The sequence below is a fragment of the Ascaphus truei genome, chromosome 2 (genome assembly GCF_040206685.1).
Source record: "Ascaphus truei isolate aAscTru1 chromosome 2, aAscTru1.hap1, whole genome shotgun sequence".
Classification (NCBI taxonomy): domain Eukaryota; kingdom Metazoa; phylum Chordata; class Amphibia; order Anura; family Ascaphidae; genus Ascaphus; species Ascaphus truei.
The window spans coordinates 124,234,357-124,256,671 of record NC_134484.1 but is presented as its reverse complement, the minus strand read 5'-3'; the positions used below and the strand labels follow the sequence as shown (position 1 = coordinate 124,256,671).

Sequence of the window (22,315 nt, the reverse complement as noted above, 5' to 3'; positions counted from 1 at the left end):
CCGTTTTAATACCCTTTTTGAAGTTGCTGAATAATCTCTTCAGTGCAGCATTTAATTTGTAGCATATAACGAGCACAAATGCTCATACTGAAGGGCCTACAATAACCCCGTTTCTTTTATGATGTAGTTAAAGCAGCAATCGCACCTATTTTACATATTTTGTTGCAGAATTCAAACACGTACGTCCGCCCTATTTGTAACTCTCTGCTACCCAGGGCTGCTAAGTGAGACTTCGGGCCAGTCAGCAATAGGAAGAGGTCCCAAACAAAACTACGGACTTTTGTAGAAAAGAAAGTATTTTAGTGCAGTAATATAGACCGCTGATTGCAGGGCCCCCACCTGGCAGGCACAGCATGTCAGAAATGGCTCCACATGGATAAAGGACTGATTGTTTCGACTGGACCAGGAGTTCTCTTCAGTAGCTATAGTCTATCCTCCTATGCCTGGCAATCCCTATGGGGGCAATACAACCCAGAGCCAGTGCTCCTACCACATTAGTTCACCTTCCTTATTATACATGAATGAAGTACATCTAATCCTACTACTGTATAACCTACCTAAGCCACACTTCTAGCCAAGACTGGCCAGGTTCCTAACGAGAGGTGCTATACCCCAGAGAGGAGCATCAGGGAGGCTCTTGTTTTGAGAGAAGTTGCCCCCCTGCTGTACAGATGCCCTGAAAGTGTGTGAACAGCAGGGCTGCCCTTTGTTGCACCGATTTGTTGCTTCTTTCCAGATCATCCATGAGAGTTGACATCACTGCAGCTCACACCTTGCACCCCAGCCACCCCCCCCTTGCAGCTCACACATGGTGTCCCCCCCGCAGCGCACATACAATATAGCGGTACCCCCATCCCCCTAGCATGCAAAATATATCGGTACCCCCCCTGCGGCACACGCAATATAGCAGCCCCCCCTGCGGCACACGCAATATAGCAGCCCCCCCTGCGGCACACGCAATATAGCAGCCCCCCCTGCGGCACGCGCAATATAGCAGCCCCCCCTGCGGCACGTGCAATATAGCAGCCCCCCCTGCGGCACGTGCAATATAGCAGCCCCCCCAGAGCATGTCACCCCCTCTACACCACACACAACGGAATCCCTCCCCCAAAGCGGAATGTCGTCCTCGTTCTCAACCCCCTCTCCCCCCCCCCCCCCCCACACACTGCTGCTGCTCCTTTGGTTCATGGAGGTAGCAAATAAAGGCCTGGGAGAGAGGACCCTCTGCACCGGTATTAAGAGGTACAGAGACGCACCCCACCCCCTCACTTACCTTAGGCTTGGTCCCCACTGGCTACTGCTACAGGGACAAGAACTGCCCCTCAATGGGGCCGGGGCCGCTGCAAGGGGCTGCCGCCACGCTGAGCCGACAGGTTTTTCCCGGACTCAGGAAAATTGTGATTTGACCTAGCGACGGAGCGCTAGGCCATGCCCCCCGGCGGTTCAGCCAATGAGGGCGAACCTGCCGTGTGATGTCATGCCCGCGCCCCCTGTCACTCATCAGTCGGGCCCCCCGTCTTTCCCCCTGCAGCTCACTACAGACCGGGGAACTCTGCTGCATGCGCCGCCAGCCTCGCAGCGCGCGTGTTGCGGGGCCGTAGCCTTAGTGGATGCCGGCATGCTCAAACAGAATAAAGACGTCTCCTCCTATCCACACGTGAGGGAGGCGGCGAGCCTGAGGCATGTGACATCAGGAAGCAGAAAAAAAATGTATGCCGGAGGCCAGGGCCTAATGGCAAATCAGCCACCAATCCTGTTGCATGCTTCTGTCTGTTTTATAAAGTACTGCATGCAGGATTCACACTATGGATATAAAAAAATACATACATACTAAATAAAACGTTTGGCTAATACAGAGGTGGAATAATCCCAGGCCCCTAGTTTGCATGGTGCCTAAATGTTTGCTGCTGGTGCCTGGGTTGCACCCCATCTGTCCCGCCTTTGTGCCTCGCTCAAGCCACTGTTCACTGCTCCCGCTGGTGTCTTCTGCTCCTGTGTCTCCCTCCTGCTAGCTCTGCAGCATGGTGCTGACAGAACGGCAACAGCGCAACCTATCTTGCTTTAATTTGGATAGCTTGCGCTGTTCCTAGTTGCGAAAGTGACTGTGACGGCCAGGTCAGTGAGCACTGTGCGGCGGGAGTGGGGGACAGTGCCAGGAGAGAGGCATGGTTGGGGGAAGGAGGAAAGTAGGGTTGCCAGGTGGCTCCTCCAGAAAATACTGGACACAATAGTGAAAGGTGCGATGCGCTCAACATATGCACGCTCGAGAGAGACACACACACTGCTGTCTGCTTCATGCTGTTTCCTCCTCTCCCTGGCCCCACCTGCAGGCTCCTGACCCCTCCTCCTGATTAGCTGCATTACCCAGCAGCAGCAAATCAGGATGGCGTACACAGCACTGTCCCCTTGCACCAGCCCTCCTCTCTCCCTGTGCGGGGAAATCCCACGGTCCCTGAAGCTGGTCAGGTCACTTTGTCCTGAGAGGTAATACCAGACACGTACATGTCTAATTACCTCTAATTTGTACTGGACATAGTCCAAATATAGGACAGTCTGGTTCAATACTGAACACCTGGCAACCCTAGGGGGAAGGGAGCCTTCTGTGACTGCCCGCCCTCTGTTCTCATAACTTGTGGCCAGTGTTTCCACTTCCCGGGACATGTCCTCACTGGGATCAAATTTCAAATACCGGGAAATCAAAACACTGGGAATCCGGAGGTACCTTTTGTGGCTGAGCACTGGGATGGAGGGAGGTTCTAGGAGAGGCTATCACGGCCTCCTCTCCTGTGATGCGTAGAGGGGAGGGGTCTCTGAGCTGCTTGACTGCCACACCGAGAGAGCAACAGTTGAGCACAAGGTGAGAATAACCCATTGCCACTGCAATGCCTCTACATGTCACTCTCTGTCCCTACCACTTGTCCCCTACTGCCCCTCCCCATCCCTGCCATGGTGCCACTCTCGTCACCCACAATGCCCCCCTCTTATTCTTCATCCCCTTGTTTCTTGCTGCCCCCTCACCCACTCTTCCCCCACTTGCACTCTGTTGGGTTATACTCTGGGTTAGTGTGTATAGTGCTGTCTGGTTATATACTCTAGTTCGGCGTATATGCTGGCACAGAATATAACCAGATTATATTACACATGTAATCTAACCAGACTGCTGTGGTGCAATTCCAGGTCAGGTGTGCGGCATGCAGCGCTTTGTGTCACAATAGCTGGTTTTGGCGGTGCGCCATGCTGTAAGCGCCACATAATTGGTACTCCACCACCAAATCAGAAGACGCCACAGTCCTGGCTTTGCCCTTGGATATAGTTATTGTATATCACCATGGGATTAGCACGTACATGTCACTCACTTTTTACGTTAGACCACGATTATACCAGCTCCGGCTGGGCGGCAGCGTGATTTGGTGACGTCACCGCTGCAAAGCGGCAAGTGAACTAAAGTCAGGAGGCAGCTGGAGGACACAGGGAGGCATGGCGGAGACGTGGCTGTGAGCGGTTCGCCCTCATTAGCTGAACCACACAAGTGACGTGGCCGCCGCCTGCCAAGAACAAATTCTCATGTCAGCTGTCCAGTCTGCCGCTTTTCAGTTCGGCGTGTCGCGCGTGGTATGTTCGCTTTAATTGGATTTAATTGGTTTTATCACACTCAATTCTCCTCCATACCTTTACAGCTTTACACTCTTCTGCTCCTCCTTACGTCTCAGCCCTAATTTCTCGCTATGCACCATCCCAACTCTTGCGTTCTGCTCAAGGATGTCTTCTCTCTACCCCTTTTTGTATCTAAAGCCCTCTCCCGCCTTAAGCCTTTCTCACTGACTGCCCCACACCTCTGGAATGCCCTCCCCTCAATACCCGACTAGCACCCTCTCTATCCACGTTTAAGACACACTTGCTTAAAGAAGCATACTGTATGAATAGCACTGTGGCTAATACTATACACCTGATACATTAAAGCTTGGCCCCCTGCAGACGCACTTACCAGAACTCCCTCCTCCTGTCTCTGTCCGTTCTTCCTACCTACCAATTAGATTGTAAGCTCTTCGGAGCAGGGACTCCTCTTCGGAAATGTTACTTTTATGTTTGAAGTACTTCTTCCCATGATCTGATATTTGCATGATTTTGTTATTTATATGATTCACGTGTATTACTGCTGTGAAGCGCTATGTACATTTAATGTCTCTATATAAATAAATATATACATTTTTGTTTTTGAGCCACGCAAAGCCGCCGGACGATTTTAGTATAATCACGGCCTTAGCCGGCCCACAGAGACAGACTCACACACCGCAGCAGGTTAGTAACTGGGGTACAACAGATAGAAAGCAGGAAATCGCACACAAGCGTTTCTTATTCTTCTACAAGTTAAAACTGTTGTGAAATCTATTTCGCATCGCTTTTTAAGCACATCTTTGGACCAGAAAATTTGATCTCTTGACCAGAAGAAAAAAAAAACCCGGGAAATGTAGGGTTTGGACCAGGAAATATTACATTTGAAAGTGGAAACACTGCTTGTAGCTGGATGGAGGGAAGGAGGTTGCGTGTGTCTCTGATCAGTATGTGTGTGTCTGACACACATACCCACAACCATACACAGACTGACACACACACAGCCGTCGGGCTAAACTCTGGATCTTAAATATTCAGGCTGGTTCCAAAGTTTTTTTTATTTTTGTTCACCCATGGCTAATATATCAGTCTTTATCCATCTGCAATTTGTGCGGAAGAGATCTCCACCCCCTACAAATAAACTATGGCCCTCACAGACTGAGTTGCTGAGTAAGTAACACTGTTGTCAAACATTTTCTTTACTTTCAAGACAATACAAGGCCAGGCCAGCTTACACACCCACGCAGCACAGCTAGACTTGAGTGCAGAAGATTCTACATTACACTGCAGGTGGTGGAATTCCAAGTGCCTGACAACATGGGAAAACTTCTGTGTAAGGCACTAAAGAGTGCGATTGTGCTCTGTTTTGACAAGAGATTCCTGTTGCTCAATTATAATTTAAAAGGGTTTATGAGAATTTGTAACTCATTACATCCTTTGACGAAACCGTGATACAGAAATGTTAAGATTAACATTAAGAAATGTTTTAAATTGTTTTTTGTTTTCAGAGCGGTTTACATCTTAATGTATGCATCTGTTAAACTCCTGGAATATTTTGTAAATCAGTACTGCTGACCTGAGGAAGAGAGAAATCTCGAAAGCTTACCTTATAACGTCAATTGTTAGTGCAAATAAAAAAAAGGTATCGCCCAATGCTGACGTACTCATTTACTCTGTACTATCGGAACTGGACTAACACGGCTAGTTCTACTTAATTCTTAATTAAAACTGGTAATGTTTTTAAAAAAAATGAAATATTAAAGAAACTTGTGTTTAAATTTTTTTTGTGTGCACACGCCTTTCTGAAGATAAGCAGTAATATTTCCCATTTGTTTATGACTGAAATGAATCACCGTGATTAATGGAAAAGAAAAACTGTTTTTATTTTTGTATTAAACTGGTAAGAATCTTTTTTTTTTTTTTTTTTTTTTTTTTTGTCTTCCATATTTTTGGTATAAGAAAATTGTTGGTAGAATCAGTGACGTCTTTGGTTTTTTTTTAACGCAAGAATCCGATACCTATACTGTATGTATTTTGAGGAATGAAGCTTTTAGATATGGTGCGCTGAAGCTTGGGTGGGGTGTCATCTTGTTAGCTTCTCCTTTTGGGTGATGTCCAACATAGGTGCAGACCAGGGCCGAAGGAAATAACTAGCAGACATTTAATATAGCTCTCAAAAATGATCTTCAAATAAGCTGTAAACTTGTAATATGATTACATTTATCAACCGTACACCAGTCTAATAAATTATGCTTTTTTTCAGTGTATTTAAATTGGCTGTTCACCCTGAACTGCTAAAATCTCATTTTCTGTGCACGCATAGGCAGTAATGGCCTTTGTCAAGTGGCATATCTTGAGTACAAAAAACTAGATTAGAAACTCTTTTTTTAAGGGAAGGATTTAAGGTGTCTTTTCTGAGCTGCATGTACAGGCAGCGCTCAATAAACACAAATGGTAGATATTCATTATAGATTTGCATGGTATGACAAACCATATTAGAGCCACTCTCTTGAAGACACTTTGAAATATGATTGTGTAACACCCCTATCCCCACCCGGCTGCAGGAGATAGGGTGTACACGCGATCAATCTCTTTCTACTCTGCTGACAGAATTTCTACCTGCTTCAGTGTAGCTCAGTCAGTTTTACCTCTGGTCTCAGGGCTTCTCTGGTGGATCCAGGCCAACGATATAGTGAGGAGTAGATGTAGTATAAGTAGAACAAGGCGCCAGGAACTTTTAAAATAGGATGCTTGCTTTTATTGTCAGCACCAGCAGACACATTAGGCCTCGGGCCGCGCTGATCCGCGCTCCTGCTATGCCACGCCTGCTCAAACTGGAGCTTTTTTGCGTCCTCGCAGGCGAGGCAGTGAGCGCGCTTTGGGGGCGGGGCGGAGGCGTGGCGGGAGGCAGGGCTAGTCCCTCGCTCCCATTGGATGTGAGCGGTCACGTGACCGCTCCTCCGCTTCTCTGAGCGGCAAATTTTTAATTTGCCTGTCTGCTCAGATTTCCTGATCACCCTGGCAGTGGGCACCATTGGGTTAATCCCTTCTCACTCTAGGTAGGACAGGAAGTAGACTTTTGCAGGTAGGCCATATAAGGCCCCTCCCTCTACCTGCACACCAGTCTTTTTCCTGTCCTCACAGCTAGGTGTAGGATTTGTTATTTTTTAAACAGGGCTCACCTACTGCACTTTGTGCAGATAACCAGGGTCTCACCCTCTCTGCCCTGAAGCTCCGCGGTGCGCCCTGCGGGGGGCAAGACGGAGACCCCTTAGAGTCGGGGGTGCCCCTGTTGGGTGGGGGAAACAGCTGCAGTGCGAGGAAAGCTTAGTGCAATGCCCAGGATCGAGGCGCACAACAGCTGCAGCAGGGACCCATGGAGGCCCAGACTCACCGCATAAGCGCCTGAACGCTGCGGTAAGGTACCCGGCAGCCCGCCACACGCGGAAGGGGGAGCAGCAATAGCTGTGAGTGGAGGAGCTCTGTCAGACCGCAACAGCGTAGCAACGCGGCGGTACTACCCCAGGAATCCGCGGTGAACCTAGGAGGTTCAGAGGACCGCAGGTGTATCAAGTATACTGCGGAGAAGGGTACAGGGCACGTAGCCGCTCGGGAGCGCGCGCGTGCAGGCCGGCAAGTGCGTGCACGGACACGCGAGCCGCGCGGGTGCATGAGCACGAGCACTTGATGACGTCACGGATGCGATGGCCACACGATGTATGTGTGAGTGAAGCTGCAGCATGGAACGCTCAGCAGGGAGAAGCCAAGTGCTGGATATGGATGCAAAAATGGAAACACCCAAAACATCAGTTCCCAAGACTAGGTGAGTCCTTAGTTTAGTTCTACAATGGGAAAAGAGAGATGGTATATATATATACATTAGGGTGTATGTTTAGCATTTATTTTGTTTTATAAATTAGTTCAGTGGTTACCCTCCCAGAAGCAGGATCTTCAAAAGGGACGGGGGAATCCCTGCAACATAAATGAAGGTTGCTAAGAAACTAAATGGTGTTCAGCTTGTGAGAAACCAGCCCTAATAGGGAAGTAATTATGTGAAGATTGTCTTAGACACCTGCAGGTGATACCAGTGAACAAATGAGCATTTTCTTTATTGATGAAGGAGGCTGTTAAACAGAGAGTTGATGCGGCAGTGCAGCAAGCTGTTAACCCTGCGCAGGAAAGATCTATATCCCAGAGCAGTCTGGATAAGGGGAAAGGTTTTTCATCATATGGGTCTGAAAGTGATTGTTTTCATGTGTCAGAGAATGAAATGGATTAATCAGATCAAGATATTCAGGAATAATCTGAAATTGATGTAGAAATGGTGGATCCACTCATCAAAGCCATGATACAGGTTTTGGAACTGAAAGACATTTAGGAGTTAACACAATGGTTATCACAATCTTGTGGCTCACAGAGTTGGGGTGTGCAGTGTTTAAGCTGATACTTGGAAGAAATTGTGAGATCGAATCCAAACAGGAGGAGGTTGAAAATAGGCACCTCTGAAATTTTCAACAAAAAAAAAAATTTTGGCGACAAAAAAAGTGTCCTGGCTGCTTCAAGAGTTTCTACTGCTACTACTGCTACTATTGCTACTATTGCTACTATTGCTACTAGTACTACTATTGCTACTAGTACTACTACTGCTATTACTGCTGCTGCTTTAAAAGGTAGAGTCTTTACTATCCATCAAGTAATTAAGCACCTCATTCAGGTGGAGTTGGCGCAACCAGACGCCAGAGTATTACGCCTAAAAGGTTTGGGAAGATGTATCCATTCCCACAAGAAGAGGTGAGAAATGGGGAGGTTAGCCCAAAGGTGGATATTGCTATTTCTAGAATAGTAAAAAAAGACCACAATCCCCTTAGAGGGATGGATTATGCATTAAAAGCATATGTTATGGAGGGAACAGCCTACAAACCAGCCATAGCAACTACATCAACTGCTAGGGCTATGCGAGTGTGGATTGCCAACATTGAAGAGGCAATAGACAAAGGTGTAAAAGAGGTACTATTCTTAAGGCGTTGTCAGTGGTGAAATGGGCAACTGATTACATAGCAGAAGCCTCATTGGATGCAGTAAAAATAGCAGCCAAGTCTATGGCACTAGCGGTATCAGCAAGAAGAGCTTTATGGCTCAGACAGTGGATGGCTGACTCAGCATCAAAGAACACCTTATGTACATTACCATTTGAAGGTGAATTCCTATTCGGCAGCAAACTAGATGCAATAATAACAAAGGCATCAGGACAGAGCCAGGAGATTTAGTCTCCAACAGATGAATAAAATCAAGTTAAAGAGGTGTTTAGCTTCTGAGAATCCAGCTGTTATAGGAATACGGCTTTAATTTAATTACTACAGGCAGAAGTAATAGAAAAGGTAAGAGGAAGCGGAATTTTTTCCAGAATAATTTTGGTAAAGATGCCTACAGGGGATTACAGAGCAATCCTAGTCCTAAGAAAGGTAAATTCATTCTTGAAGATAAGAAAGTTCAAGATGGTGTCTGTAAATCTGATTATACAAGAGGTACAACCAGGAGACTGGATGGTGGCGATAGACTTAAAAGACGCTTATTTACATGTACCAATAGCAAAAGGGCATCAAAGATTCCTAAGGTTTGCAGTAAATCAAGAGTATTATCAATACACAGCACTACCATTTGGTCTGGCAACTTCCCCAAGGTCGTTTACAAAGGTTCTAGCCCCTCTAGTGGCAGAGATGAGAAAAAGGGGGGTAGAGATATACCCTTACCTGGACGACATCCTGGTAAAATCAAAGGATGGGGGGAAACTCCAACAAGACCAGAAAATGGTAATAACCTTCCTAGAACATCACGGTTGGTTAATAAACAGAGACAAGAGCATTGGGTACCCACTCAGCTCTTAAGATTTCTGGGAGTAGAATTCGATACAGAAAAGGAGAAGTGAGATTGCCAGAGGCAAAGAGGCAAGACATAGCCATACGAACAAGGAGGCTCAGAAAAGCTACCAGGACTTCTGCAGAAGAATGCATGAGACTCCTGGGGAAATTCGCTTCAACATTAAGCGTCACAAAGTGGGCAGCGTTGCATATGAGACCTCTGCAAAACAATTTTCTGCAACAATGGAACGGGAATCACAAAGACACAAGACAAAGAATCTTGTTACACCCACAAACAAAACAAGAGTTAAAATGGTGGGAAGATACCCGAAACCTGGTCAAAGGGAAAACGCTACAACCTGTGCACTGGTTAAAAAATTACAACAGATGCGAGCAAGACAGGTTGGGGGGCTCAGATGGGAGAAGAAGTGGTGCAAGGAACCTGGGGAAATCAGGTAAACCACTTACCATCAAATCTGCTGGAATTAAAAGCAGTACAAAAGGCCCTAGAAGTTTTCCAGGACAAAATGGCTAGAATCAGACAGAAGGTCTGTGGTCAAATATATAGCCAAACAAGGAGGAACCAGGAGCAGAAAGCTGATGAAGCTCACAGCAGAAATACTCGGTTGAGCAGAGTGCCACTTGTCGGATATCACAGCCATACATATCCCAGGACTAGAAAATGTCACAGCAGACTTTCTAAGTCGCAATATCATTCACCCAGGAGAATGGGCGTTAAATCCAGGAGTATTTCAAGAACTGATAGAGCGATGGGGTCAACCAGACATCGATCTGATGGCGACACACCAGAATCGCAAAGTAAGGAACTATTGTTCCAGACAATTTCACCCAAGCGCACAAGCTACAGATGCTCTCAATCTCAAATGGGACTTCAAATTGGGATACCTGTTCCCTCCAATTCCTCTGATTCCAAAAACAATCAGGGAAGACAGAGCAGAGGTGAGATTCATAGCACCATACTGGCCAAGAAGGCTTTGGTTTACACACCTGGTAAATATGGCAGGGGATACACCATGCACATACCAGATCGCAAAGGCCTGATGCAACAGGGGCCAATATGTCATCCGAATACCAAACAATGGGCTTTGAAGGCATGGCAATTGAGCGGGAGACATTGAGACTGAAGGGTTGTTCAGAGAAAACAATTCAAACCCTGTTACAAGCAAGGAAAAGTTCCACATCAAGAGTATACCATAGAATCTGGCTTTGCTTTTGTGATTGGTGTGAAAAAGAGAGAGAAAATTTCATTTCACCAAGAATTGTATCTATAGTGGAATTCCTGCATAAAGGATTTGAGAAAGGTCTCAGTCTCAGCTCATTAAAAGTACAAGTGTCGGCACTATCAGCTTTGTTGGAAAGAAATCTGGCAATGGAAAGATTGATGATCAGGTTCTTTCAAGCAGTTAAAAGGTTAAAACCTCAAATTAAGAACAGAGTACCTACATGGGACTTGTCTTTAGTCTTGGATGTATTAACAGCAGCTCCGTTTGAACCAATACAGGACATAGGCCTAAAATGGTTGTCATGGAAAATGGCGTTTCTGATAGCAATCACCTCGGCAAGGAGAGTGGGAGAACTACAGGCGCTATCTGCTAAGGGGCCATTCCTAATCATACATCAAGACAAGGCAGTTCTTAGACCGATACATCAATTCCTGCCAAAGGTAGTATCACAGTTCCACATGAATCAGGAGATTGTGATCCCGTCAATTTGTCCAGAACCAAAAAATAAGAAAGAGGAAAGGTTACACAAATTGGACGTGGTAAGATGTCTTAAGGTGTACCTAGAAAGGATGAGAGATATCAGAAAGTCTGACAAATTATTTGTCATTCCAGAGGGACCAAAGAAGGACAAGCAGCATCAAAGACTACAATTGCACAGTGGATTGTGTCTTGTATCAAAAAAGCTTATGAAAACAAAGGACAAGATAAACCTTTGAAGGTGAAAGCCCATTCTACAAGGGCCATGGCTACTTCATGGGCATTCAAGGCCCAGGCTACACCAGGGCAAATATGCAAAGCAGCTGTCTGGTCCTCATTCAATACATTTTGAAATACTACAGACTAGACGTACAATCATCAGCTGACGCAAGCTTTGGGCGTAGAGTCTTGGAAACTGTGGTGAAAGAAAGTGTAAAGTGTATTAATAAAGGTTGAACTGATAAGACATTAAACTGGTGTTGTCTATTCTGATGTATCCCTCCCTAAAATTTGCACTGCTTGGGTATGTCCCAATGGTGCCCACTGCCAGGGTGATCAGGAAAGGAGAAAATTTAAACAACTTACCGTAATTTTCTTTTCCTGGAACCATGGCAGTGGGCTCATAGTTACCCTCCCTATGTAGGTCTAATGCCTATCAGTTATATATTTTCAGCTATGGAAGAATCGTAAGACTGGTGTGCAGGTAGAGGGAGGGGCCTTATATGGCCTACCTGCAAAAGTCTATTTCCTGTCCTACCTAGAGTGAGAAGGGATTAACCCAATGGTGCCCACTGCCATGGTTCCAGGAAAAGAAAATTACGGTAAGTTGTTTAAATTTTCTCCTTTCTCAGCCTCCGCACGCATGTGGAAGCAGCTGCTAAAGCCGTGCTGATAACAGATGCAGGGGGTAAGTGCATCTGCTCAGCACGGCCTACGGTACTATGTCCCAGGCCGTAGGCTCAGTATACTAAGCCGCAATAATCAGGACAGGTTTTCAGTTCCCTGTAAGTCATACAGAACTAGTACCTCACACTACCCCTTCCACGTGTAGGCTGGCTTCACCCCCTCCTACGTTAGAGTAGCTGCTCTTGGTCTCCTAGCTCCAGGGAAATATACTTGGAACCTCACCCCTCTCTGCTCAAGGAGAAGGCTTCTCCTTTAGTCTCCTGTCTGATGTGCTTGGCTGCTTTGCTTGCACCCACTGTGCCATACTTAACCCAGCTGAACGTCTCAGGCCTGTCTTCACACAGGACCCAGGGCACACCACATAATCATAAAGGGCAGTTCCCCACCTTGTATACCCTGGGGGTGGGAACCTTTCATCCCCCAGTCTCTGGAAAAAAACTCACTGTTACTAAACAGTCACCCCAGGGGTCACATGGTCTACTAGATCTTTCCTAGCTCTGAGTCATACCTCATGTGCCTGGGAGCTGCAACATTGTAGCCTAGCTAAGAGCCAACTCACATGCAGGATCAAGTGTAAGGAGTTTAACCCCTACACTGCCATAGTGCTGTCCTAGCCTGCATGCTAAAAGGGTCTGGTGGGGGCACTACAATTGATTTGAATACATTTATTACAAGGGCAGAGCATATACTATAGACCTTACAGACGTAGCCAGGGCCGCCAACTGGGGGACAGAAGAGACATGTGTCTCGGGCCTGGTGTCGGCGGGGGGCGGGGGGGGCGGCAGACGCTGCAAGTTGAGCCCGACCTCTGGCCCTGCTGTCGGTCCTCTCGCGGCCAGGCCCCGGTTCTCCTTCAGCTGCAGGCCTCTTCCTTCTCTGTCCCACGCCAAGCTCCAACACCAGTGCGCGATGGCCTCTGTGACGTCAGCGCTCCGGAAGTATTAGCTTGGCTCAGCTTCCGGCACCCTGCAGCAGAGGGAGGACTGGGCACACACGCCAGTGTTGTAAGCACGTGTGACAGAGTTGAAGAGGCCTGCAGCTAAAGGATAGCCGGGGCCCAGCTGGGAGAGCACAGGCAGCCACGGGGACTCCCATTAACCTAGGGACCACTTACTGTAGCCGGGATACACATATTCCTATGCACTCATTTACCTTTCTGGTCTGTGCTGTAGCAGGGAGTCCTAGCGGTTAGTCGCGCAACTGCTTTCCAGGGAGGATTTTGCCCGGAGGTCTGTGTCTACAAGTTCCTGGGAAGCTGAAGAAAAACACAGTACAAGTGCGCAACTATAATGAATAAACAGAATGAATTGAAATAAAGTGCATTAACCATTTAATACCCAAGTGAGTATAAGTAACTAATAGGGAGCGTCTGCTGCTGTGATAGGGTGGTCCAAGACCCTGAATCTAGACAAAACAAAACACAAAACAGCGCACAACACTCATGGTGAAGTAAGAATGAACAATTTATATTAAAAAGTAATTCAAGGTTCTGCGTACATCAGATAAAGGTAAAACAGGCATGTAACTGAAACTATGACAGTTGTTACCACTCAGGTATCAGGACGCATGGAGAAGGCTGCAGCGGATCACCCAATGTCAGGAATCTGCAGTCATATCAGGATGTGCTTTCATCTGCTGGGCTCTTTAGAAGCGGAGGGTTCCCTTTAGGCTTCCACGTAATCCAGGTAGTTGTTACCCTGATGAAGTGGCCTTTATAGTTGCTACGAAACTAGTTGGAATTATACTTTTATTGATCTACTAGTACCCTTAGTATTCTATCACTTTGCTGGTTAAGAGAAGCTGGCGTGGGAGGCAGAGCTGACCCTGGTCGGTGAGACTGTCCCTCTACCAGCTAAACGGAGCTTGGGATTTATCTACCTGGATTACTTGGAAGCCTAAAGGGAACCCTCCGCTTCTAAAGAGCCCAGCAGATGAAAGCACAGCCTGATATGACTGCAGATTCCTGACATTGGGTGATCCGCTGCAGCCTTCTCCTGTGTCCTGATACCTGAGTGGTAACAACTGCCATAGTTACAGTTACATGCCTGTTTTACCTTTATCTGATGTACGCAGAACCGTAAATTACTTTTTAATATAAATTGTTCATTCTTACTTCACCATGAGCGTTGTGCGTTGTGCGCTGTTTTGTGTTTTGTTTCCTGGGAAGCTGACCTGATTCCCGGATACATTTTTGGGGTGGGCAGCAACTCTGGACCCCTTCTACCAAGACACATTCCGACAACACTTTCACCGCAAAACCCACCCTGAAACTCATAGCCTGAGAATCTCCACTGGTTAGCACTCCTGTAATAGTAAAACACACACATTCTTTAGGCAGTGGATATTCAGAGTTGAGTGCAAATAGCCGCACGGCTATTCGCACTCAGTAGAACTTAACTGAGTGCGAATAGCCGAGCTGTTATGAACAGGTTTCTATGCCTTTACTGTATTCACTAGAAAACAATCAGAAAGTCTTATAGCTCAGTGGATATGCTGCAGGCCATTAGCATAGTGGACCAGGGTTCGATTCCTGGCAGGGAAGTTTATTTTTTCCATTTTATTTTCTACTGAGTGCGAATAGCCGTGCGGCTATTTGCACTCAAGTTAACTGAGTGCGAATAGCCGAGCTGCTATGAACACTGTAATGTCAGTAGGTTTCTATGCCTTTATTCACTAGAAAACAATCAGAAAGTCTTATAGCTCAGTGGTTATGCTGCAGGCCATTAGCATAGTGCACCAGGGTTCGATTCCTGGCAGGGATGTTTATTTTTCCATTTTTTTTTCTACTGATTGCGAATAGCCGTGTGGCTATGAACACTGTAATCAGTAGAAAAAAAAATGGGAAAAAATAAACATCCCTGCCAGGAATCGAACCCCGGTCCACCATGCTAATGGCCTGTAGCATATCCACTGAGCTATAAGACTTTCTGAATGTTTTCTAGTGAATAAAGGCATAGAAACCTGTTCATAACAGCTCGGCTATTCGCACTCAGTTAAGTTCTACTGAGTGCGAATAGCCGTGCGGCTATTTGCACTCAACTGAGAATAGCCGTGCGGCTATTTGCACTCAACTCTGAATATCCACTGGCCATTCTTTATTACAGTACAATGCATGTGCCATGACTGGGTTCAAGAGCTGACACTCTAATCCTCCCAATATGGCTCGGAGGTAACCAGATGGGCATATTACCCCTTCACCGTCACAGGGGGTTATATGCATTGTTTTTTTTTTAAACTAGCTGATATACCCGGCGTGCTTGGGATGTAAATTTGTAATAGGTAGTATTGGTTATAAATAGGGTAACAATAGGTTGACTATTTGGTGGAAAGGTGCTATAAGAATGTTTAAAATAAACATGCAAGAAAACCTAATATGATGTTGTTGAAAAATGGTTTATTGTAAAAACACCACAGTGCAATGTAAATTTAAGTTACAAAAGTCATGCATGTGGCCAGGTGAATGAAAAAGTAATGTAATATGCCACAGGACACATGAAAATGTACAGTATGTGTGAGTATTGTAAAAGGTCAGAGTGTGTAATTGTAGGAGAGATATCGAGGGTGCGGTGTTGGGTGTTGGTTAGTGTGAGGGTGGGTATGTGTTGTACTTTGCGCGGTGTTGTGACCGCTTACCTGTTGCCCCGGTCTGTGTGTGTCGATGGTTTTCTCTAATAGGCAGTGCGGTACAGGATCGGTGTGTGCGCAGCAGTGGGTTCGGCGTGCTCAGGTCTCCCGGCTGGTGTGGGTCGGTGTGAGGTCTGTGTCCCGCTAGGGTGTGAGGCGGCGGGTGGGTGTTCAGTACGGGCGGCGGGTGGGTAGTGAGTGCGGGGTGTGGGTCCCGCTAGGGTGGGAAGGGGTGTGAGGCGGTGGGGTGGCTGGTGAGTGCGTGTTGCTGGTGGGTGTTGAGTGCGGGCTGGCGGTGGCGGTCCCGCTAGGGTGTGAGGCGGCGGGTGTTCAGTGATGTCGGTGCGCAGGGGTGTGAGGCAGCGGGTGGGTAGTTAGTGCGGCGTGTGGGTGTGAGGCGGCAGGTGGGTGAGAGGTGGCGGGTGCGTGGTGAGTGCGGGCGGCGGCTGCTCAGTGATGTCTGTCCGCAGGCGGTGCACGGCTTGTGGGTAGCCACTCATCTCAGAGGCGCACGCGGTGTGAGGGTGCTGTGAGTCTCACGGCCTGCATAGCCCTGCTGTGACGTAACCCCACCCCGCAGGCCAATGAGAGCGACAGCCTTGACATATGATTGAATGTAACAAATGTGACCAAGGATGCAACATTGGGGAAACCAGCCAAAAACTTAATGCGGATATGGGGTTTCTCACACACTATCAGAATTGTAATGATCCTGCCTGCCTCTGCCAATGTTCCTATCCATACCTTCTCCCCCCCACAGCATCCCCTTCCCACTCCATGCTGTTCCTTGTCACCGTTGTATTACCCTTCCAATGTCTTCAAACATCCTTTTCTCACCCTACCTTATCTACATCTGTGTTTTTTGAGGTTTTTTTTAAAATCCTTTCCTAATCTCTGCTTTAGCCACAGAATCCTTTGTTAATCAGTATTGCCGACCTGAGGAAGAGAGACACACTCTCGAAAGCTTGTCTTATGATATTCATTGTTAGTCCAAATAAAAAAGGTATCGCCTAATACTGAAGTACTCATTTATAATAATAATAGCATGTTCTTGTATAGTGCTGCTAGTTTTACGTAGCGCTTTACAGAGACATTTTGCAGGCACAGGTTCCTGCCCGGTGGAGCTTACAATTAATTTTTTTGGTGCCTGAGGCACAGGGAGATAAAGTGACTTGCCCAAGGTAACAAGGAGCCAACACTGGGAATTGAACCAGGCTCCCCTGCTTCAAACTCAGTGCCAGTCAGTGTCTTTACTCACTGAGCCGCTCCTTCTCTTATTCACAACTGGACTAACACATCTATTTCCATTTGTATAAATGTATATACATATTGTATTTTTTTTATTTTTTATTTTTTTATATATATATATATATATATATATATATATATATATATATATATATATATATGTATGTATTGTGGTTTTATATATATATATATATATATATATATATATTTATATATTTTTTAAATTGTGTGTGTGTGTGTGTGTGTGTGTGTGTGTTTTTTTTTTCCATTGGGGGGCGTTTTTTTTTTAATTGTTTAAGTATATATTTTGTTGGGAGAATTGTGAGAGTGAAGTGATTGACGCAGGGGGGAGAGTGAGAGGAGAGAGGGGTTGAGTGAGGAAAAGAGTAAGAGTGAGATGGGGGGGCAGGGATTGAGTGAGTGGGGTAATTGATGGAGGGGAAGAAAGTGAAAGGTGAGACGGAGGGGAGAGAAATACAAAGGAAGAGGGAAGGAAATAGAGGGGGCTCATGAGATGTGAAATGGGACTCGCAACACTGCCGACGCTGGGGGTTGGGGGGATGCTTGTGTTTGGGATGTTTGTGCTTCACAAATATGTTGTCTGTAACAGGTGATAATAACGCTGGATATTGCACACCATTGAGAACCTAAAGAGAAATATATTTGTACTGTACAGTATGTGGAGGGTGCTACTCGCCACGGACAACATTATAGCCATCAGATTGTCATGAGTAATCAGGCACAACAGAAGGCATATGTATCCTAATTTATTCATTATACAGTGTAATAGAAAAGGATATGACTTTTGCATTTCTGGTATGTTCGGCTACTTATTACTTTGTTTTAGGCGAGCAATTAGATGCCTCCTACACGGATTACCATCAGAATAACTGACACAAATGCAGATCATATTTGTTCATTTTACTTTGTTCAGACTGGTTTATAGGTATGAACTTAAGTTCCCTTAAGCAATTGGTAAAGAACATTCCAGAATCTTGCTCTGTTTTCTGAAAAACTGCATATTTCAGGAACTTCTTTTAAATGAATCAGAATGCCTTTGTGTTTGTGCTGTGTATGTTCATTTATGTACCCGTCTCAAATGATTTATAGGGATGAGCTCCCTCCCTTCCCCCCCATTAGCAGCCCTGCTCACTCCAAAACCCTTCTTCCAAATGTTCCCATTCCCTACTGTCATCTCTGCAGTCTTCAACCTTGTCTACTCACATCACACTCCCCCCATCACTTACTCTTTCCCCCTTACATTTCCACCCCTACACCCAAAGTCTCCCACACTGTCAATACTAAAACAATCTCAACACATCAAGCCTGCTGTCTAGGGGTCATCTTTAACTTTGATCTCTCCTTCATTCCTCACATTGTCCCCAACGAAGACCTGTAGTCTATAGCTCCGAAATATTGCCATTCACTCCCTCGTGCTTTTCCGCCTTGACGACTGCAACCTTCTCCTAGTTTTCCTTCTCCTTGTCCACCTGTCTTATCTCCCAATTCATCCAAAATGCTGCAGCCATAATCATCTACCTCCCTCACCGCTCCACTTCTGCTACTCCACTCCACTACGCAAATCCCTACACTGGCTTCCCATATCTTTTAGAATAAAATGTAAAACACTAGCTTTGAGTTACAAAGCTCTCAATGGCTCTGTCTCCCCTTACATCTCAGCCCTCATCCCCAAATATATACCTAAAGGCGAAACACGCTCTGCCCATGACCTCTGCTTTTCCTTCTACCTTATCACTGCCTCGCACCCCCATCTACAAGGCTTCTCCTGTGCTGCCCCCTTTCTCTGGAATTTCCTATACCGTGCCATAAGGCCGTGTCCCAGCGGGTGCTGACCGCGCTTGGCACAGTTAACTGTGTGAATGGTAATCCTCCCACCCACGCTCGTGCTGTGTGCGCGCTCCTGCGCGAGCACGCACGCACTCCCAAGCTTGGGGCTTGGCAAGACAAAAGAGTTTGACTTTGGAGCGGAGAGCAGGGTAACATGACCCTGCTCTGACCAGAGTGGAGAGAGGTGAAAGGGGGGGGGGGGAGTGGAGAGGTTTTTTATTTTTCTTGCACAAATGTTTTTAATTGCCATTTTTGGAAGGGGGAGGAGAGAATGTAGACACACACACACACACACAGAGACACATAGGCAATGACACAAACACACACACAGAGACGCACAGAGCCGATCCAGCCAATGACACGCCCTTTCCCTTATTAGCCACGCCCCCCGCTTAAAATTCTTGCAGAACAGCTGGTGACGTCACCCCTCTCAAGCATGAGCGAGCTCAGCAGCAGCGTGACCGCAGCCTAAAACTCTCTCCCAGTATTTAGTCATTTAAAAAATCTATGAAATCTCACCTTTTTCAAGGAAGCCTATCTAGCACACAGCTAACATGCTCCCCCCCCCTCCACTCCGCCAACCTTATTGGTACCTGCTGTGTGCCTAGACCAAACCCTAACCCTAACCCTAACACCCCCCAAAATCCATACCCCAAGCCTTAATGAGACCAGCTATGCGGCTGGACCATTCTCCATCCTGATGCATAATCCACCCCACAATGAGCAGCCACCTTACCTTTCTGTTTCAATATTGCCCCTCTAGATTGTTTACAAGCAGGGCGCTCATTACCTTTTTGTATCTGTGCAGGTTTGTTCATATTTTTATGTCATTATCAAAGCTATATACCTCCACTCTACCATGATGCGGAATATATTGGCATTTTACAAATAAAAGATTTAAAAATATATATCTTGTTTTCGATATACAAAACAAAGTTTTGATTTGCTTTGGTGGATTGACTGATTGGAACTTTAAGTAATATAGTACATGTATTTTCTTTGCATTTTTATTCAAATTGTATGCAGATGAGTTTATAATTATATGGTACCTGTGAAACAATGGCTCACAAGTTTTAGTGAGGCAATATATCAATATTTAACATTGTCACTAAAAAGTGAAATCATGTTTTTGTTTTATAGGTTGTCTTGGGTTTTGGACATGGACTTCATGTACAGGTATAAGATTTTTTTTTATCTGGGGTGTGAAAACTGTACACCTATAGAACTTTAGTGTGTTTGACAAGTGTGCCTTTGCCTATGTATATTTATACTTTGGGTAAGAACAATTATGTACCCATACTATAGAAAATGAATATGCCAAAACTGCACAGTTCTCAAATAAGCGAGACCCAGACACACTTCAGTTCATTGTGAACAAAATGTATGTGCTAACAGATCCAAAGCTTTGGTACCAATATGGACCTTTCAACTTTGAAAAATGTTTATATTCAACTTAAAACATTGGACATGGCATAGGAACTGGTGCAGTAACCTATTAAATAGGCCTGCATTTTAAAAATTATTTATATGCAAAAAATTCTGTCATTTAATTCTTTAATATATAGATGTTTAACATTCACCAAACTCCGACTGCCTCAAGATTTGATTTTCTTTACCTCTGTTTTATACAAGTGTAAATGAATGTTAATAAAAAATTGCCAGGAATTTCTTGAAACCGTGTAACCGTTCTGTTTTGTGGTATACCTCTCCTTCAATCACACATTTCTCAAACCCAAATTCCTTTTCTGTCTCAGAATAGAAATCATTTCTAATTTGAATTAATTACAACATAATTCTAGTATTTGCTGTACTGTAGCTTTCAAGGTCGCTGCCAAGTGTTTTACGATATTGCACATAGCATTGAATTTGAGGGCAAATGTAGGGGGCCATCCACTGTAATGCAGGGAGGGGTTTTAGGAAATGACCAAACTTATTTTGGAAAATCTAACGGTGAACATTTAAAGCAGAAAATAATGCTTTACGTTTTCTGTGCTCTGTTGAATCGGTTCGACTTTTTTTTTTTCTACCCTGAAAGGTGATCAGTAAGAGTAAAGATGGTGTTCAAGCTGATTCTTCAAGCTTAGTAAGACTTAAGCGAGAGTGGATCATCCCCCCAGTATCCATTACTGAGGAACAGGATAATTCTTGGAGGAATCCCATTGCTAAAGTGAGTCTTTTTGACATGAATGTGTATTGTGTGTTTCGTTTACTAATTCTTGTTGGGAATTCATTAGAGGTAATCCCATTATTATCAAACTGTCATACCTGACTTAACTAAGGTTAAGAAAAATCATGATGGGTTAGTGAAGTGGATGCCATGACAATGTCTGCTTTATTAATTCAATACAAAGTATTTCTATTTGAGATGCAATTAGGGGAATTCACCTTGTGATGTTGTATAGCCTAAGGGTGGTCAACATGAGTCCTCAAGGGCTACTAACAGGCCAGGTGTTGGGTATATCTCGACTTCAGCACAGGTGGCTGTCATTTTGACTGAGCCACTGATTTAACCACCTGTTCTGAAGCAGGGCTATTCCTAATACCTGGCCTGTTGGTGGTCCTTAAGGACTCGAGTTGGGAACTCCAGATATAGACATTTGGGATGGGGCATTATCAAACTTTTATTCTTGTTTTGCTCTCGAGGGAAAAATGTGATTTTTATTAGTGAAAAAAATCTGCGGCAAAAGCTTTAGAAAATTATTATACATAGAAAGTAGATTTCTAATCTTAACTGAATGGGCGGCAGGCCCAATCACATATGCTGGATATATAGTTATTTGTTTATTTATTCATATTAAACACATCCTTTTTCTTTTATCAGATACAATCTGATTCAATTGATGCTCTAAACAAGGCAATTCGATACAAAATCACTGGCAAAGGAGTTACGGAAGCCCCATATGGTTTATTCATTATTAATGAACGTACTGGAGAACTGAATGTAACTGGGATTGTGGACAGAGAGGAAACCCCAATGTTCTATGTAAGTTGTGCACTCGTACGTTTGGTAAACAGAGACTGCTTTTGCCAATACAAAATAATTGCATTGGCATTGGCCATTTTGTAATTGTAGATTTGTTTTGATTTGGAATCCATGCCATTGTTGAAAATTAGACATCTGGTGATTATTTATGAAACACAAATTCAGATTTCCCAAATGGGTACGTTTCAGTATGTGTAAATGATTTATAAGTACAAGACTATAAAACAATTTTAAACAGTATTGAAATATATATATATATGTATTCACCTGCAATATATCCACCAACTTTGTTTCAGCTGAAAGGGTATGCTTTGGGTCCGAATGGACAGAATATTGAAGCTCCGATAGATCTTCGAGTGAAAGTTATCGATATCAATGACAATTATCCAGTTTTTACACAAGAACATTTTGTTGGAATAGTAGAAGAGTTGAGTTCAGAAAGTAAGTTAGTACTTAACTGTTCTTAAAAAAGTTTAATGCTTTTTGTGCCAATTAAATACTTCAAATATAAGACA

The 22,315-nt window shown here is 45.0% G+C and overlaps 1 protein-coding gene across 1 annotated transcript in view; it reads left to right on the top strand.

Annotated features, from left to right (window-relative positions):
* The window catches only part of DSG2 (desmoglein 2), a 74,863-nt gene that overhangs the window by 19,635 nt on the left and 32,913 nt on the right, over positions 1–22,315 (top strand). The window contains exons 2-5 of the mRNA XM_075584802.1: positions 19,958–19,993; positions 20,853–20,984; positions 21,639–21,800; positions 22,097–22,241. Coding sequence (XP_075440917.1) covers positions 19,958–19,993; positions 20,853–20,984; positions 21,639–21,800; positions 22,097–22,241 — 475 coding nt within the window. The remainder of the gene's footprint in view (positions 1–19,957; positions 19,994–20,852; positions 20,985–21,638; positions 21,801–22,096; positions 22,242–22,315) is intronic.